This window comes from Oncorhynchus keta, chromosome 23, assembly GCF_023373465.1.
Source record: "Oncorhynchus keta strain PuntledgeMale-10-30-2019 chromosome 23, Oket_V2, whole genome shotgun sequence".
Lineage (NCBI taxonomy): Eukaryota > Metazoa > Chordata > Actinopteri > Salmoniformes > Salmonidae > Oncorhynchus > Oncorhynchus keta.
This window is the reverse complement of record NC_068443.1, coordinates 30,102,943-30,115,949: the sequence shown is the minus strand read 5'-3', so window position 1 is coordinate 30,115,949 and position 13,007 is coordinate 30,102,943. Positions and strand designations below refer to the sequence as shown.

Below are 13,007 nucleotides of genomic sequence, written 5' to 3'. Positions count from 1 at the left end.
GGTACTGTCTTTCCAAGCTAGTCGGAAGACTTCCAGTTTGGTGTGGTGCCATTTCCGTTCCAATTTTCTGGAAGCTTGCTTCAGAGCTCGGGTATTTTCTGTATACCATGGAGCTAGTTTCTTATGACAAATGTTTTTAGGGGTGCGACAGCATCTAGGGTACTATGCAAGGTTAAACGTCCTTGGGTAGGTGGAGGGAGTCTGGAAGGGCATCTAGGAATCTTTGGGTTGTCTGAGAATTTATAGCACAGCTGTTGATGATCCTTGGTTGGGGTCTGAGCAGATTATTTGTTGCAATTGCAAACGTAATAAAATGGTGGCCCGATAGTCCAGGATTATGAGGAAAACATTAAGATCCACAATATTTAGTCCACGGGACAAAACTAGGTATGGCTGTGGCAGTGAGTAGGTCGGAGACATGTTGGACAACCCACTGAGTCGATGATGGCTCCAAAAGCCTTTTGGAGTGGGTCTGTGGGACTTTTCCATGTGAATATTAAAGTCAACAAAAATGTGAATATTATCTGCCATGACAAGATCCGATAAGAATTCAGAGAACTCTGTGAGGAACGCTGTATACGACCCAGGAGGCCTGTAAAACAGTAGCTATAAAAAGTGATTAAGTAGGCTGCATAGATTTCATGACTAGAAGCTCAAAAGATGAAAATGCAAGTCGTTTTTTTTTTTTTTGTAAATTGAAATTTGCTATCGTAATGTTAGCAACACCTCCACCTTTGCGGGATGCGCGGGGAATATGGTCACTAGTGTAACCAGGAGGAGAGGCCTCATTTAACACAGTAAATTCATCAGGTTTAAGCCATGTTTCAGTCAGGCCAATCACATCAAGATTATGATCAGTCATTAGTTCATGGACTTTAACTGCCTTGGAAGTGAAGGATCTAACATTAAGTAGCCCCATTTTGAGATGTGAGATATCACAATCTCTTTCAATAATGACAGGAATGGAGGGGGTCTTTATTCCAGTGAGATTGCTAAAGCGAACACCGCCATGTTTAGTTTTGCCCAACCTAAATAGAGGCACAGCCACGGTCTCAATGGGGATAGCTGAGCTGACTACACTGACTGTGCTAGTGGCAGACTCCACTAAGCTGACAGGCTGGCTAACAGCCTGCTGCCTGGCCTGCACCCTATCTCATTAATTCAAGTAACAGACACATCTCAACATCAACTGTTCAGAGGAGGCCGCTTGAATCAGGCCTTCATGGTTGAATTTCTGCAAAGAAACCAATACTAAAGGACACCAATAAAACGACTTGCTTTGGCCAAGAAACACGAGCAATGGACATTGAACCTGTCATCCAGGCAAAGGGAGGCTACTTTGAAGAGTTTAAAATATATTTTGATTTGTTGAATACTTTTGTGTTATTTCATAGTTTTGATGTCTTCACTATTATTCTACAATGTAGAAAATAGTCAAAATAAAGAAAAATCATTGAATGAGTAGATGTGTCCAAACTTTTGACTGGTACTGTATGTGTACGTGACCAATAAAATTGCATTTGATTTATTTGGGAATTTGTCCCAGATCCTCAAGGTTTGTCAGGTTAAATGGGGAACGTTGCTGCACAGCAATTTTCAGGTCTCTCCAGAGATGTTCGAGTCCGGGACATTCCGAGACTTGTCCCGAAGCCACTCCTGCAATGTCTTGGCTGTGTGCTTAGAGTTGTTGTCCTGTTGGAAGGTGAACCTTTGCTCCAATCTGAGATCCTGACCTTTCTGGAGCAGGTTTTCATCAATGATCTCTGGACTTTGCTCTGTTCATCTTTCCCTCGATCCTGACTAGTCTCCCAGTCCCTGTTGCTGAAAAACATCCCCACCGCATGATGCTGACACCACCATGCTTCACCGTAGGGATGGTGCCAGGTTTCCTCCAGATGTGACACTTGGTAATTCAAGCCAAAGAGTTCAATCTTGGTTTCTTCAGACCAGAGAATATTGTTTCTCATGGTCTGAGAGTCTTTAGGTGCCTTTTGGCAAACTCCATGTGGGCTGTCATGTGCTTTTTACTGAGGAGTGGCTTACATCTGGTCACTCTACCATAAAGGCCTGATTGGTGGAGTGCTGCAGAGATGGTTGTCCTTCTGGAAGATTATCCCATCTCCACAGAGGAACTCTAGAGCTCTGTCAGAGTGGCCATCAGGTTCTTGGTCACCTCCCTGACCAAGGCCCTTCTCCCCCGATTGCTCAGTTTGGACGGGCGGCCAGCTCTAGGAAGAGTTTGTGTTTCCGAACTTCTTCCATTTAAGAATGATGGCGGCCACTTCGTTCTTGCGGACCCACAGTCCTGTATCTGAGGTCTATGGACAATTCTTTCTTGGCTTGGTTTTTCCTCTGACATGCACTGTCAACTGTGGGACCTTATCTAGACAGCGGTGTGCCTTTCCAAAGTATTTCTAATCAATTGAATTTACCACAGGTGGACTCCAATCAAGTTGTAGAAACATCTCAAGGATGATCAATGGAAACAGGATACATCTGAGATGAATTTTGAGTGTCATAGCAAAGGGTCTGAATACTTATGTAAAATGTATTTTTGTTTTTATTTTTAATACATTTGGAAAAGTTTCTAAAAACCTGTTTTCGAGAAACCTGTTTTTCGAAAGCACTGTATTTATTGCACCTGTAGGAGAGATGTTTTTGTTTTGTTACTGGAGACGGAGAATGACAGGACATCCTCTGTGACTCTGGATTTTTTTTGTTGCATGCCATGAAAACATTTTGATTGGATTAGGATCTTTATGTAACGCGGTTGATTTTTGTTTTATCAGATCCATGTGATTACTGCTAGCATAGACTTATTGTTGTGTTCGGTACTTCTTGCAGCAGTTCATTTGCCACAACTTGGTAGAAAAATATGAATAGGTTTAAGTCCTTGGAGTTTTTCATGTTTTCGATCACTTTATTACATTGATTTTATCTAGTGAGGTATATTAGTGAAGAGCTAGGGTTCTTTCCAAAGTATAATTTCATCCATTCATTAGGCATAACCCTTGTTCGCTGTCAGATCTCGTCTATATTTAACTACATCTACATCCACTAAGACATTTAGTTCATGAAATACTAACTATGGAGTCCCCCGATTTAGCTCATTTAAATGCATCTTCAGACTTCAGTGTAATCACCCATTGCCATTGTAACATTGCAGTAAAAAAAAGTCTTTACCTTTTATGTTTATGAAAATGACTCGGCTTCATTAGTATGTGCTAATGAATATTGATTGGATGCTGTTGTCATTTAGATTGAACATGGAGGAGCGGCTTGGATCCCTGATTCTGGCCACGGACATCAGCAGGCAGAATAACTATCTGTCAGAGTTCAGGACACACTTGGACAAGAGAGACCTCTGCCTCACTAACGGAAGACATCGGCACTTTATCCTTCAGGTGAGCAATGTGTGCCAAATAACAAAAAGAGCATTCATAACTGTGTTATCCATCACCCTTTTCCACTGTTGTGGCATTGAGATCCTCTCAGAGGCAATGAAGTGTTGCTAAAAGTGAATCGTCCACGCGGTTGAGGCTGATGGAGGAAAGGGAGCGAGCGAGACAGACGGAGCAATATGTTGTCCTTTTCCTGAGTCTCCGCTCTGTTTTCCCCATTGACCCTGTAAAGATAGCTCTGAAGTGTGCGGACATCTGCAACCCCTGCCGACCGTGGAAACTCAGCAAACTGTGGAGCGAGAAAGTGACAGAGGAGTTCTTCCATCAAGGTACTATATCATGAAACCCTGTACTGGGCTAATCCCATTTAATATTAATCCAGGTGTTTATTAAGAGTGCACCTATGTGTGACCGTATCGTTTATATAATGAGTATTAACCAACACTTCTTTTCATCAGGTGACATTGAGAGGAAACATCATCTTGAAGTAACCCCACTCTGTGACAGGCAATCCAACTCAGTTGCCAATATACAGATTGGTAAAGTTACCCCTCTTAATCTAAGTCCACTATAAGCATATGATTAATTTAGATTTGATTATGATTTGGTTTCCTGTCCAGGGGGTGTACGTCAAGCTGACTCACGCTACAGAAACAATAGATCTTCCTGCCCTCTGGGCCATTCTGGCTCGGACAAGGCTATTTACTGTACTTGTAATGATTTTAAAATGTGTCCTACTTAATATTTGTACATTTGCTTGTGGTTGGGTTTTTCTCCTCCTGACTTTAGCAGCATTTTGTGATTTATTAGTCAGAACTTGCTCTGAATGAGATGTCTCCTTCCCCTGCAGGCTTTATGACGTATGTGGTGGAGCCTCTGTTTGTGGAATGGTCACGCTTCTCCGACACACGGCTGTCACAGACCATGATGGGCCACCTGAGCCTGAACAAGCAAGGCTGGAAGGAGGGTAGAGACAAGCAGGAGGCTAACACTAGTAGGGCCTCAGAGGAACAGAGGACTTCTGCTGCCAAGGACTCAAACTCCAAAGAATTACCTCAGGGAAGTAAACGGTCATGACTCGCCAAGAGAGTGAAGCGTCAGGAAGCGAAGAGAATCTCCTCACCGGACAAAAACTACATTACCCATCACTCCCCGCACCACAGCACCTCAGCCACATGCTCCCCATCTAGGTTAACCACTGTTTTTGTTTTTCACATAATTTAACTTAATTTATTGCATTTGGACCCTTTACTTTAACAACATAGAGCAATACATAGATACCTCATGTTGCTTCTGCTGTATTTTTTTCCCATTTTCTTTTCATATTTTATTTATTTTTGCCGTAGTTCTGCTCTGACATCCCTAATTTGACATGCCACCCTTTGAATAGAGACCTGAAGGGAATGATTTAAAAAATACCCTTCTGATTATAGTGCCATCTGCAAACAATTTGTTTTTAAATGTTTTTAAAGTGAGGAAACCTTGTATTCAGAGAGAGGTTCATGTCGAGTGATTGAGACCTGCTTCTGTGGGTTTCTCTATTCCAGACTTAGTAATACTTCCTCGTACAATAAATAATGTGAAGAGCCCACTTCACTGCTGCCTCTTTACAAGCATCTACTTTGTGTTGTATTTTACAAATTAAACATTGGTTCTGTAAAAAAAAAAAAAAGTACATACTGTATGTGAATAACCACTCACATGAAATAGTTGTCCTGTACACACTGAACAAACATCTGATTGCAGATCAACACACCAAATGCCCTGACACTACTGTTTTGGTCCGTTTGTTGCTACTTGCACTGTGAACTATAACATGTCTTATGACCCAAGACTCAGTCAGCTCAGAGACTAATTGTGTGAAAAAAAAAGTATATTGGGTGTGGTATGAAATCAATTTCTTTCTTTACCTGTATGGTGTTGGGGATTTAACCATAGTCTGATGTTTTGTTAGGGAGGGGGGGGGGGCATGCGTGTGGCCTTAACCATAGAAATAGAATATAGATTCTATTTCTATGACCTTAACATTCTTTCAACACTTGAATAACCACTCTTCCATATTAGTAACGGATGACCAGAGTTACGTGTGTTGAAGGTATAAACAGCATGACTACTTATTAAGAGAAATTGGGAGGTCTGCCTCTGGTAGAGCTGCGCCATGACATACAATGTTATTTTAGAGAGTTGAAGCCCTTTCTAAAATGCAAACAGGCAACATTTAAGACTGGCAACGGATGCCTTTTAAGCTATGCACAAAACTAAGTGACCAAACCAGTTGTTTTTTAATAAGGTGGATCATGTATTCTCAATGCATTGTCCGACTGTTTGCCTCTGATGTGGAAGGAAATTACTAGGCATTAGTAGATTGGTCAGTGACTCAGTCAACATGAAACATTCCATATTTAATTTATTTTTGGTATTGTTTTTTTGATTCTATACACGGCACGATCGTGTCTCTGGTTGGACGTTCAGTACATTGAATGAAAACCGGTGCTTTTCATTATGGCAAAAAAAAAATGTATTTTCTGGTAACTGAAAGACTGTTTGATAACTGTTTACCATTTTGATGTAAGACGTTTTTGGCTAGAAACTTGCGTGGCAAACTTTTGTGAAAAGCTTTGCCAAATTGATATTTTGATACTTGCCAGTTGCAGTTACATTTTCATTAAAACAACTTGTCACACGTGCTTGCTTTCTTTTCCTCTCTTTTAAGCAGTCTCAGTCGTTCTTTACAGTTCTACAAATAATGTTATATTCTCTGTGGTGTTTTGCAAATTCGAGAAAATATTTATTTAATGTTTTATTAAAGATGTTGGGTCGTATTCATTAGGCCAACTCTGTTACAAAACGTTCCTTCAACTAAATCAAACGGAACTAAATCAGGAGGGACTTAGACATAATTAAATGTTAGTAATTTAATAGGATATCTATGGGGCCTACCTGAATTTGTCCAAAATAAACTCGTTATAGTTGAGAACGTTTTGCAACTATTTGGACTAATGATTACATCACAGATAACTAAGCTTTCTCTCTGATCTGTGTTTAGTTAAAAAATATCACTTTGTAGAGGTCTGACATTAATACAGATCTAGGATCAGTGCATTGAAGATGCGTGTTACAATATAAACCGTAAAACTGATCTTAAATCAGCATGCCGGGACATCATCTGACATCACGCACCAGGTCTAAGAACAATGCAGCTGAATGGCTTGTGAAGTGGGCATGTCGCCCCCAACGTCCAATCGGAGACGTTTATATTGCAGAGTGGCCGCTTGGAACAGTCCTGTCCAGTTTTGTCGGTAACTGAATACCACATTTTGTAATGTAATAATAACAGAAAATAAAAGCGTCTAGCTACATTTGTGTTATTTTACCCGTTGGATTTTGTTCATGCTGTCTTTCTTGCCCGCTGTGTGCACATTGTGCAGGTCTGAAGAGGCATTTATTTGAAGGTAAACGGCTGTGTTGCTAGCTAACGTTAGCTACATACTGTGTTTACAGTATAGTATTACACTTACTATTGAGCTAGCTAATACATTTAATAGCAAAAGTTGATGACTTGTTTCTGAATGTCATCCCCTCCATATCTTCTCTCTCTCTCTGTCGATTGTCTTGTATGGGTCTGTAAGAGGCATCATGAGTAGGGAGCCAGACGCTTTGGCTGTGGTGAACCAGTTGAGGGATCTTGCTGCAGATCCTATGAACAGAAGAGCTATTGTTCAAGACCAAGGTTGCTTACCGGGACTCATCCTTTTTCTGGACCATCCCAATCCCCAGGTTGTCTACTCAGCACTCCTGGTAAAGCCCCCCTGTAGTGGATGCATTGCATTCTAAAAGTCAATGCACCTGGTTACTGAAGTGACTGGGCTGCTTTGAAGTCTGTGTACTAGCTACTTACACCCAACAACAAATACATGGTTGTTGGGTGTCTAATCGTAATCTTAATTCAAATACCATGCTCCTTAACCTTGTAAGTGACGATGTCATTTTGCTGTTGGTGAATGTATTCTCTTGTGTTTCTTCTGTCCCCTTCAGGCTGTTCGCTACCTTGCAGAATGTCGTCAAAACAGGGAGAAAATGAAGGCAGAGTTGGGGATGATGTTAAGTCTTCAGAATGTCATGCAAAAGTGAGTATTGAACCCTTGCTAAAGCCCAGATCATGATTGTGTAGTCTCACTCATCTTGTCTGTTGATATGTTTGTCAAATAGAACATATTTGGTATTCTTTGCAACTGTTATTCTTTGCAAAAATCCAACTGGTCCTAAACTCATGTCAAACACTACATAGCTCATCTTCTTAGACCCAGTTGGGTTGCTACCGTGTTGTCATGTGGTGTTGCTACCATGCTGTGTTGTCATGTGTTGCTGCCACGCTATGTTATCGTCTTGGGTCTCTCTTTATGTACTGTTGTGGTGTCACTCTTGTCGTGATGTGTTTTGTTCTATATATATATTTTTAATCCCGACCCTGCAGGAGGCCTTTTGCTTCCGTCATTATAAATAAGAATTTGTTCTTAACGGAATTGCCTAGTTAAATAAAGGTTAAATAAATAATAAGTAGAGAAACAAACATTCTGAGCCAGAGCTAGAAGGTATTTTTGTAAGTGCTGCAAAACTGTATTTGTAATTTAATTGGGTCTCACAATTCAGTTCCTGTACATTAATACTGTTGAGACTAAAGATTTTAGTCATCTAAAAATCTCCCCCCCCCCCCTTTAGGACAACCACCCCAGGAGAGACTAAAATGCTGGCCTCAGAAATCTATGAACTCCTCCAGGCTTCTAACGGTGAGGATACAGACAAGCCTGAGGAGGGGCCCTCTTGCAGACGCAAGGACCAGTTCTTCCTGGGATCCACCAACAAGCGGGCCAAAACAGTGGTCCTCCACATACATGGCTTGGATGACTCTGTGAGTGCCCCAAAACTGACCAATAAGTGTATCAATAAGGAGACGGGACACTGTCATGTTAGCTCCAGTAACATATTTACTAAGATAAAACCGGATATGTTACACAGAGCATTATGGGTTCTGTAATGCGTCAATAAGTAGCTATTAGCTCAGGTGACAGTTCTTGTAGTCCACTATAAGGGGTAAAGTGTGTTTATACAGTTATTCCCATTAATCTCCTCCAGAGCCGGAGGAGCCTTTGTGAAGAGTCCTTGTTGAAGATCCGAGGCGTCATCAGCTTTACATTCCAGATGGGCATTAAGCGGTGCATCGTCAGAATCCGCTCAGACCTGAAGGCAGAGGTGAGTCGCATCCTGACTGTCCTCTTAGCCAACAGCATGTTCTAGGGAGGCAATGGAGGCCAGAGGCGTGTCTGTCTAATCTCGGCAACCCAGAACCAAAATCTTGCAGCTACTCTTTTAGGTTCTGGGGGGAGAGGTATGAAGGCACATCACTGCATTCTGTATCAGGAAGTAGGCTCACCTTCCTTGAAGTCACGTAGATAGATGCATTGTACTCTTTTTGCTTATAAAGCCCTTCTGCATGAACTTCCGCAGTACCTTACTTCATTGTTAACTTATAGACGTACGAGATACCAGAACCAGTCTCAGGGATGGCTAACTCTGGAGATCCCTTCGAACTCCACTGAGTTAGGTAAATCTGCTTTTAGATTTTTTTTGTACCTTACTTACGGAAAAATCTTCAAGGCTCTCTAAAATTGGATGAGTTGGTGCTTCTAGGGCAATTCAACAAGACTGATGTAGGACCTTTTTACTGAAGAATGTATGTTTTCTATGATTGTGTTTTGCTTTTAGTGTATTAATGTATATATTGATGTGCACAGGGTATATAGATGTTTTGATGTGTATACAGGGCTCATCTGAGAAACAGACCTTGGTCTCAGCATGACTCCCTGTTGAAATAAAGGTTCAATAAAAAAGACATAAACCTTGAGTGAGTGGCAGAACCAGAATGGATCCCCTTTGGTAGGTCAACCCAACTCTCTCTGCAAGTCTTGGGCAGGTGTCTGGGCCAAAAGTCCCCTTCTGGAAGATGCCAGGTGTAGGTTCACACCGGCAAAGTCTTGATTTGTCCAAATTATATATCCAGCAGTTGCTCCTCGTTAAATGCCTGTCCACGTGCACCCTCAGCGTGCTCAGAAACCTGATGCATCCAGTTTTCAGGGGAAATGAAAGAGAGCCTGTGATGTGCCTTCTGCTTTTGGACCTGAACCAGTATTTCTGCGTTAACAAGGCGACACTCCATCTTAACTGCTCCACATTTACTGGATTGTTGAACAGTGCAGAAGAGAACCTCTCCCGACAGTTATTTTTCTCTCGCCAGGACCAGTAAGAAGTCAACTTTGCTGATGCGTTTCTTTTACGCCTGCTTCGTTAGATTAGTCCACGAGAGATTAAGGTGGCAGACAACCTGCTGTTCTGTTAGAACATTCTGGAGAGGGGATGGACGAGGGAATAATGGCTGATGTGTTGTTGGTATTCATTTAAACCTCTGCTTCCTCTGTAGGCTCTGGGTTCTGCCATCGCCTCAACTGAAGTAATGAAAGCTCAACAGGTGGTCAGGGGAGAGGATGGAGAAGAGGTTTGTATTTCTGAATGAACTCCCAGTGTTTTGTTTCTGTTGTCTTAACAACAGCCTTGGTTGAATCAATGTTTTATATACTTTCTGTTGCAATGGATTTCCCCGAGAAGATCTGTTTTGGTCTACAAATATTATCAAGGAATTATCTTATCTCAAGGATAAAGCTTACGGAAAGGAGTTGGATATCTAATTCGAATCTAAATTCAAATACCATGCTCTTTGACCTTGTATGCAGGAGTGTCATCTACCTTATGCTGCACATTGAATCGAACACTTCCTTTTGCTGTTCAGGTAATCATCCCATTCCCAGAGGATGGTTCGGTAGCGGTGGAGCAGAATGTGGCTCTTCCAGACTACCTTCCAGAGGAGGAGAGCCCGTCCCATGAGCCAGACAAGGCTGTGACCTGTGTGGGCACAGGGCAGGATGGAGCGAGCTGGCTAGGCACTGCAGCTAACTTCCTGTCCCGCTCGTTCTACTGGTGACATTCCCAGACCTCTTCAGATACTACAGATACAGAATCAGGCTCCCAGCTGCCAAAGAGCTGGACTGCCAAAGGCAATGTGTAACAACAAACTCACAATCTCACACCCACCTTGCACCATACAGAATCACCAAGCCATTAAGGGGAGAGGACTGGCTTCCGGAATTGATTCTTATTTCTTATCTTTAGGGTTCTGATTGAGAGCTAGACTATTCTTTTCATGTAAATGTTTTGAAAACCAAATTGTCTTGTTGTGAGGAGCATTATTGTGGCAGCATTACGACTTGATCCATCAGAAAGGGTCCAAACGTTACCACAAAAATAATTTCCTGTATTTAGAGCACTTTTTTTTAAGGATCTGAGAGCGTGTTTGCATTAAGGGTCTTTTTCTCCCTGCCTTTTTATCTGACTTTTTAGACCAAGAACTGACTCATCCTCCCCTTTTTTAGCAATGGGTGTTCCAGAATATGCAGTAATCAACGTGTGTTCAGTTATCGTGCCTTTCGTTTAATTCTGTTTACATCTAGACCCTTGTGACTGACTGTCAGCTTTAGATCTGAAATGTATTCTGCCTGTAAGGCTCCCTGCTTTGATATATTCCAAAGGTTACTGATGTAGACATTGGATAAACTCCAATCTAGGTACTCTTCAATTCCAATGCCAAGTGAAATCATTAATGGAATCTGTCGTGAGTTATGAGATATGTTTACAGGACTGGGTGGCTGGTTGAGACCGTTTTCTCTCCAGAAACAGCATGGGGATTTTACAGTCTGACCACTGTGGTATTCTCTAACAACGTGGTGTCATGCATTATTAGCTTGTTTCATGTTAAGTATTACTCATTCGAAGGACAATATTAGAATATCTTTCCTAAGGAAGAGCATTGTTCCTCTTTTAGGGACAGCCTCTGCCATTTCCCCAATGTCTTGTATGATTTAAAAATAATACAAGGCTAAACGTAATCTCTCGTGGACAGACTACATAAACATAAATGATTAAGCATCTGACCAAATTACATGAGATTTAAGTTCTGGTTTAACCAAGATTAGGCTAAGCCTAACATTAATCATCTCTGAATACATGTTGATGGAAACAAACATGGTTAGATTTAATTGGAGATGGATTGGCCAGCAGTGTCCTTAACCTGTCGTTAAAGGGAGCTCAAGTGGATGCTGCCATAGTTTAGGGTTGTCTGTAAGTATAGAATTCAGAATATTTTGGTTCAGTCTATATAGTGGATCAATTGCCCAGCCTCTGAAATAGCTATGCTATCAGTGCATGTTAGTGTATGAATGGGAAATGTTTATTATTATGACCTTATTACTGTTCAAAGTAAATCTCAGCATAAGAAGTATTCAGTTTGGACCACCTATTTTACAGGTAACAACCTCTCAGTGGGAGAACTTTTCAAATGAGGTTACCTCTGTGGAGGGGGGTCTTTGTATAGAATTGTCAAGCAATGTCCTGTTGTCCACTCATGTATTTGTGTTGCTTCATCCTGTAAAGACTCCCATCTCGTACAATCACACCTGTCTAGATTGTGTTCATCATGCCAGGGCAGCATGCATCGTATTTGCGAATACTCTATAGTTCACACTCATCAATACTGTGCATTGGTTGCCAATGAAGTAATTCACAAAGAAATATGTAAATATATTTGTCTTGTCATTGACATGCTTTTTGTTCAGAAACCATTATTAGGTAAACTATCATGATTTAAGTCAGCCTTTTTTTTGTCAGCTTTATTTGACTCAGGTGACATTTCTATCACATAATCCATGTATTTTAAATTAACCCCCAAACATTAAATATTTCCTTTCCCTCCTGACTATTAATGGGTAATTCCACTACTACATTTTCATTATTTCCAGCACAGTACCAGTGTCTACCGGCAATAAAATACCCTCCCTCTGGCTAGAAACTCATTGCAGATTTTGAAAATCACTTAAAATAATAAATACAACCTTTTTATCCTGCACTGTGATGTCACAAAGAAGCATTTTATAGGACCTTATCTTTTTAACCACAGATAATAGAAACACTGTTATCAGACATGTAGACACTGGTTTGGTGCTGGAGATAATGAATGAGGTTGAAAAGTGAATTGCTCTTTTAGCATTACAACCTATTTATGCTGGAGTTGTTTCTTTCCACCAATACAGAATGAACACCTATCGCACAGGAATGTTATGTACAGTATGTATGTGCATCACAGGTATGTTTGCCTGTAGGGTTGTGGGCCATTGTGTTTTTGATGTGAGTTATGATTCCTAAGAGTTACATCAAATAATATTAAAAAACAATGTTATTATATGAAATATGTAATTGTTCATTTTATTGACACTGATGGGATAGGGTACTGCCTCAAATGGAGGACATGTCCGTTTATTCAACAAAATAAACGATGAAAGATGTTGACCATGTTTGGTTTCAATGAATGAGTTGTCCCTTTTACTGACAACTGGTGTCCTCTGAGAAGTGTCTATCACTTTAATTTAGTGTTAGTGTTCTGTATAGTAATGTATAGTAATGCTCTTATCAGTATCGAAAGAGAGTCAAACCAACTGACTTGGC

General features: G+C 41.0%; 2 protein-coding genes across 15 annotated transcripts in view; both read left to right on the top strand.

Moving 5' to 3' along the window:
• Positions 1-6,087, top strand: part of LOC118402140 (high affinity cAMP-specific 3',5'-cyclic phosphodiesterase 7A-like) — a 52,821-nt gene extending 46,734 nt beyond the window's left edge. For all 12 annotated transcript variants that reach the window (XM_035800075.2, XM_035800088.2, XM_035800087.2 and 9 more), the window contains exons 10-13: positions 3,260-3,404; positions 3,634-3,730; positions 3,860-3,940; positions 4,252-6,087. In XM_035800075.2, coding sequence (XP_035655968.1) covers positions 3,260-3,404; positions 3,634-3,730; positions 3,860-3,940; positions 4,252-4,478 — 550 coding nt within the window. In that variant the 3' untranslated portion in view covers positions 4,479-6,087. The remainder of the gene's footprint in view (positions 1-3,259; positions 3,405-3,633; positions 3,731-3,859; positions 3,941-4,251) is intronic.
• Positions 6,088-6,229: 142 nt separating this feature from the next.
• On the top strand, positions 6,230-12,851 carry LOC118402141 (armadillo repeat-containing protein 1-like). Of its 3 annotated transcripts, XM_035800089.2 has the most exons (8): positions 6,230-6,700; positions 6,830-6,853; positions 7,031-7,199; positions 7,437-7,528; positions 8,121-8,310; positions 8,535-8,651; positions 9,877-9,951; positions 10,243-12,851. In XM_035800089.2, exons 3-8 carry the CDS (start codon positions 7,038-7,040, stop codon positions 10,432-10,434), a joined length of 828 nt encoding a protein of 275 aa, XP_035655982.1. In that variant the 5' UTR covers positions 6,230-6,700; positions 6,830-6,853; positions 7,031-7,037; the 3' UTR covers positions 10,435-12,851. The 3 variants fall into 3 exon arrangements, with proteins under 3 accessions (XP_035655982.1, XP_052332949.1, XP_052332950.1); XM_052476989.1 differs by lacking the exon at positions 6,830-6,853; XM_052476990.1 differs by having other exon boundaries at positions 6,230-6,853.
• The last annotated feature ends 156 nt before the right edge of the window (positions 12,852-13,007 follow it).

Bases quoted from the DNA above. Each gene is read 5' to 3' on its own strand.
- LOC118402141 (XM_052476989.1), top strand. From the start codon at position 6,606: ATGGCTTGTGAAGTGGGCATGTCGCCCCCAACGTCCAATCGGAGACGT. The intron at 6,701-7,030 runs GTAACTGAATAC...TGGGTCTGTAAG, and splicing joins AGTCCTGTCCAGTTTTGTCG to AGGCATCATGAGTAGGGAGC. The intron at 8,652-9,876 runs GTGAGTCGCATC...CTTCCTCTGTAG, and splicing joins GCTCAGACCTGAAGGCAGAG to GCTCTGGGTTCTGCCATCGC.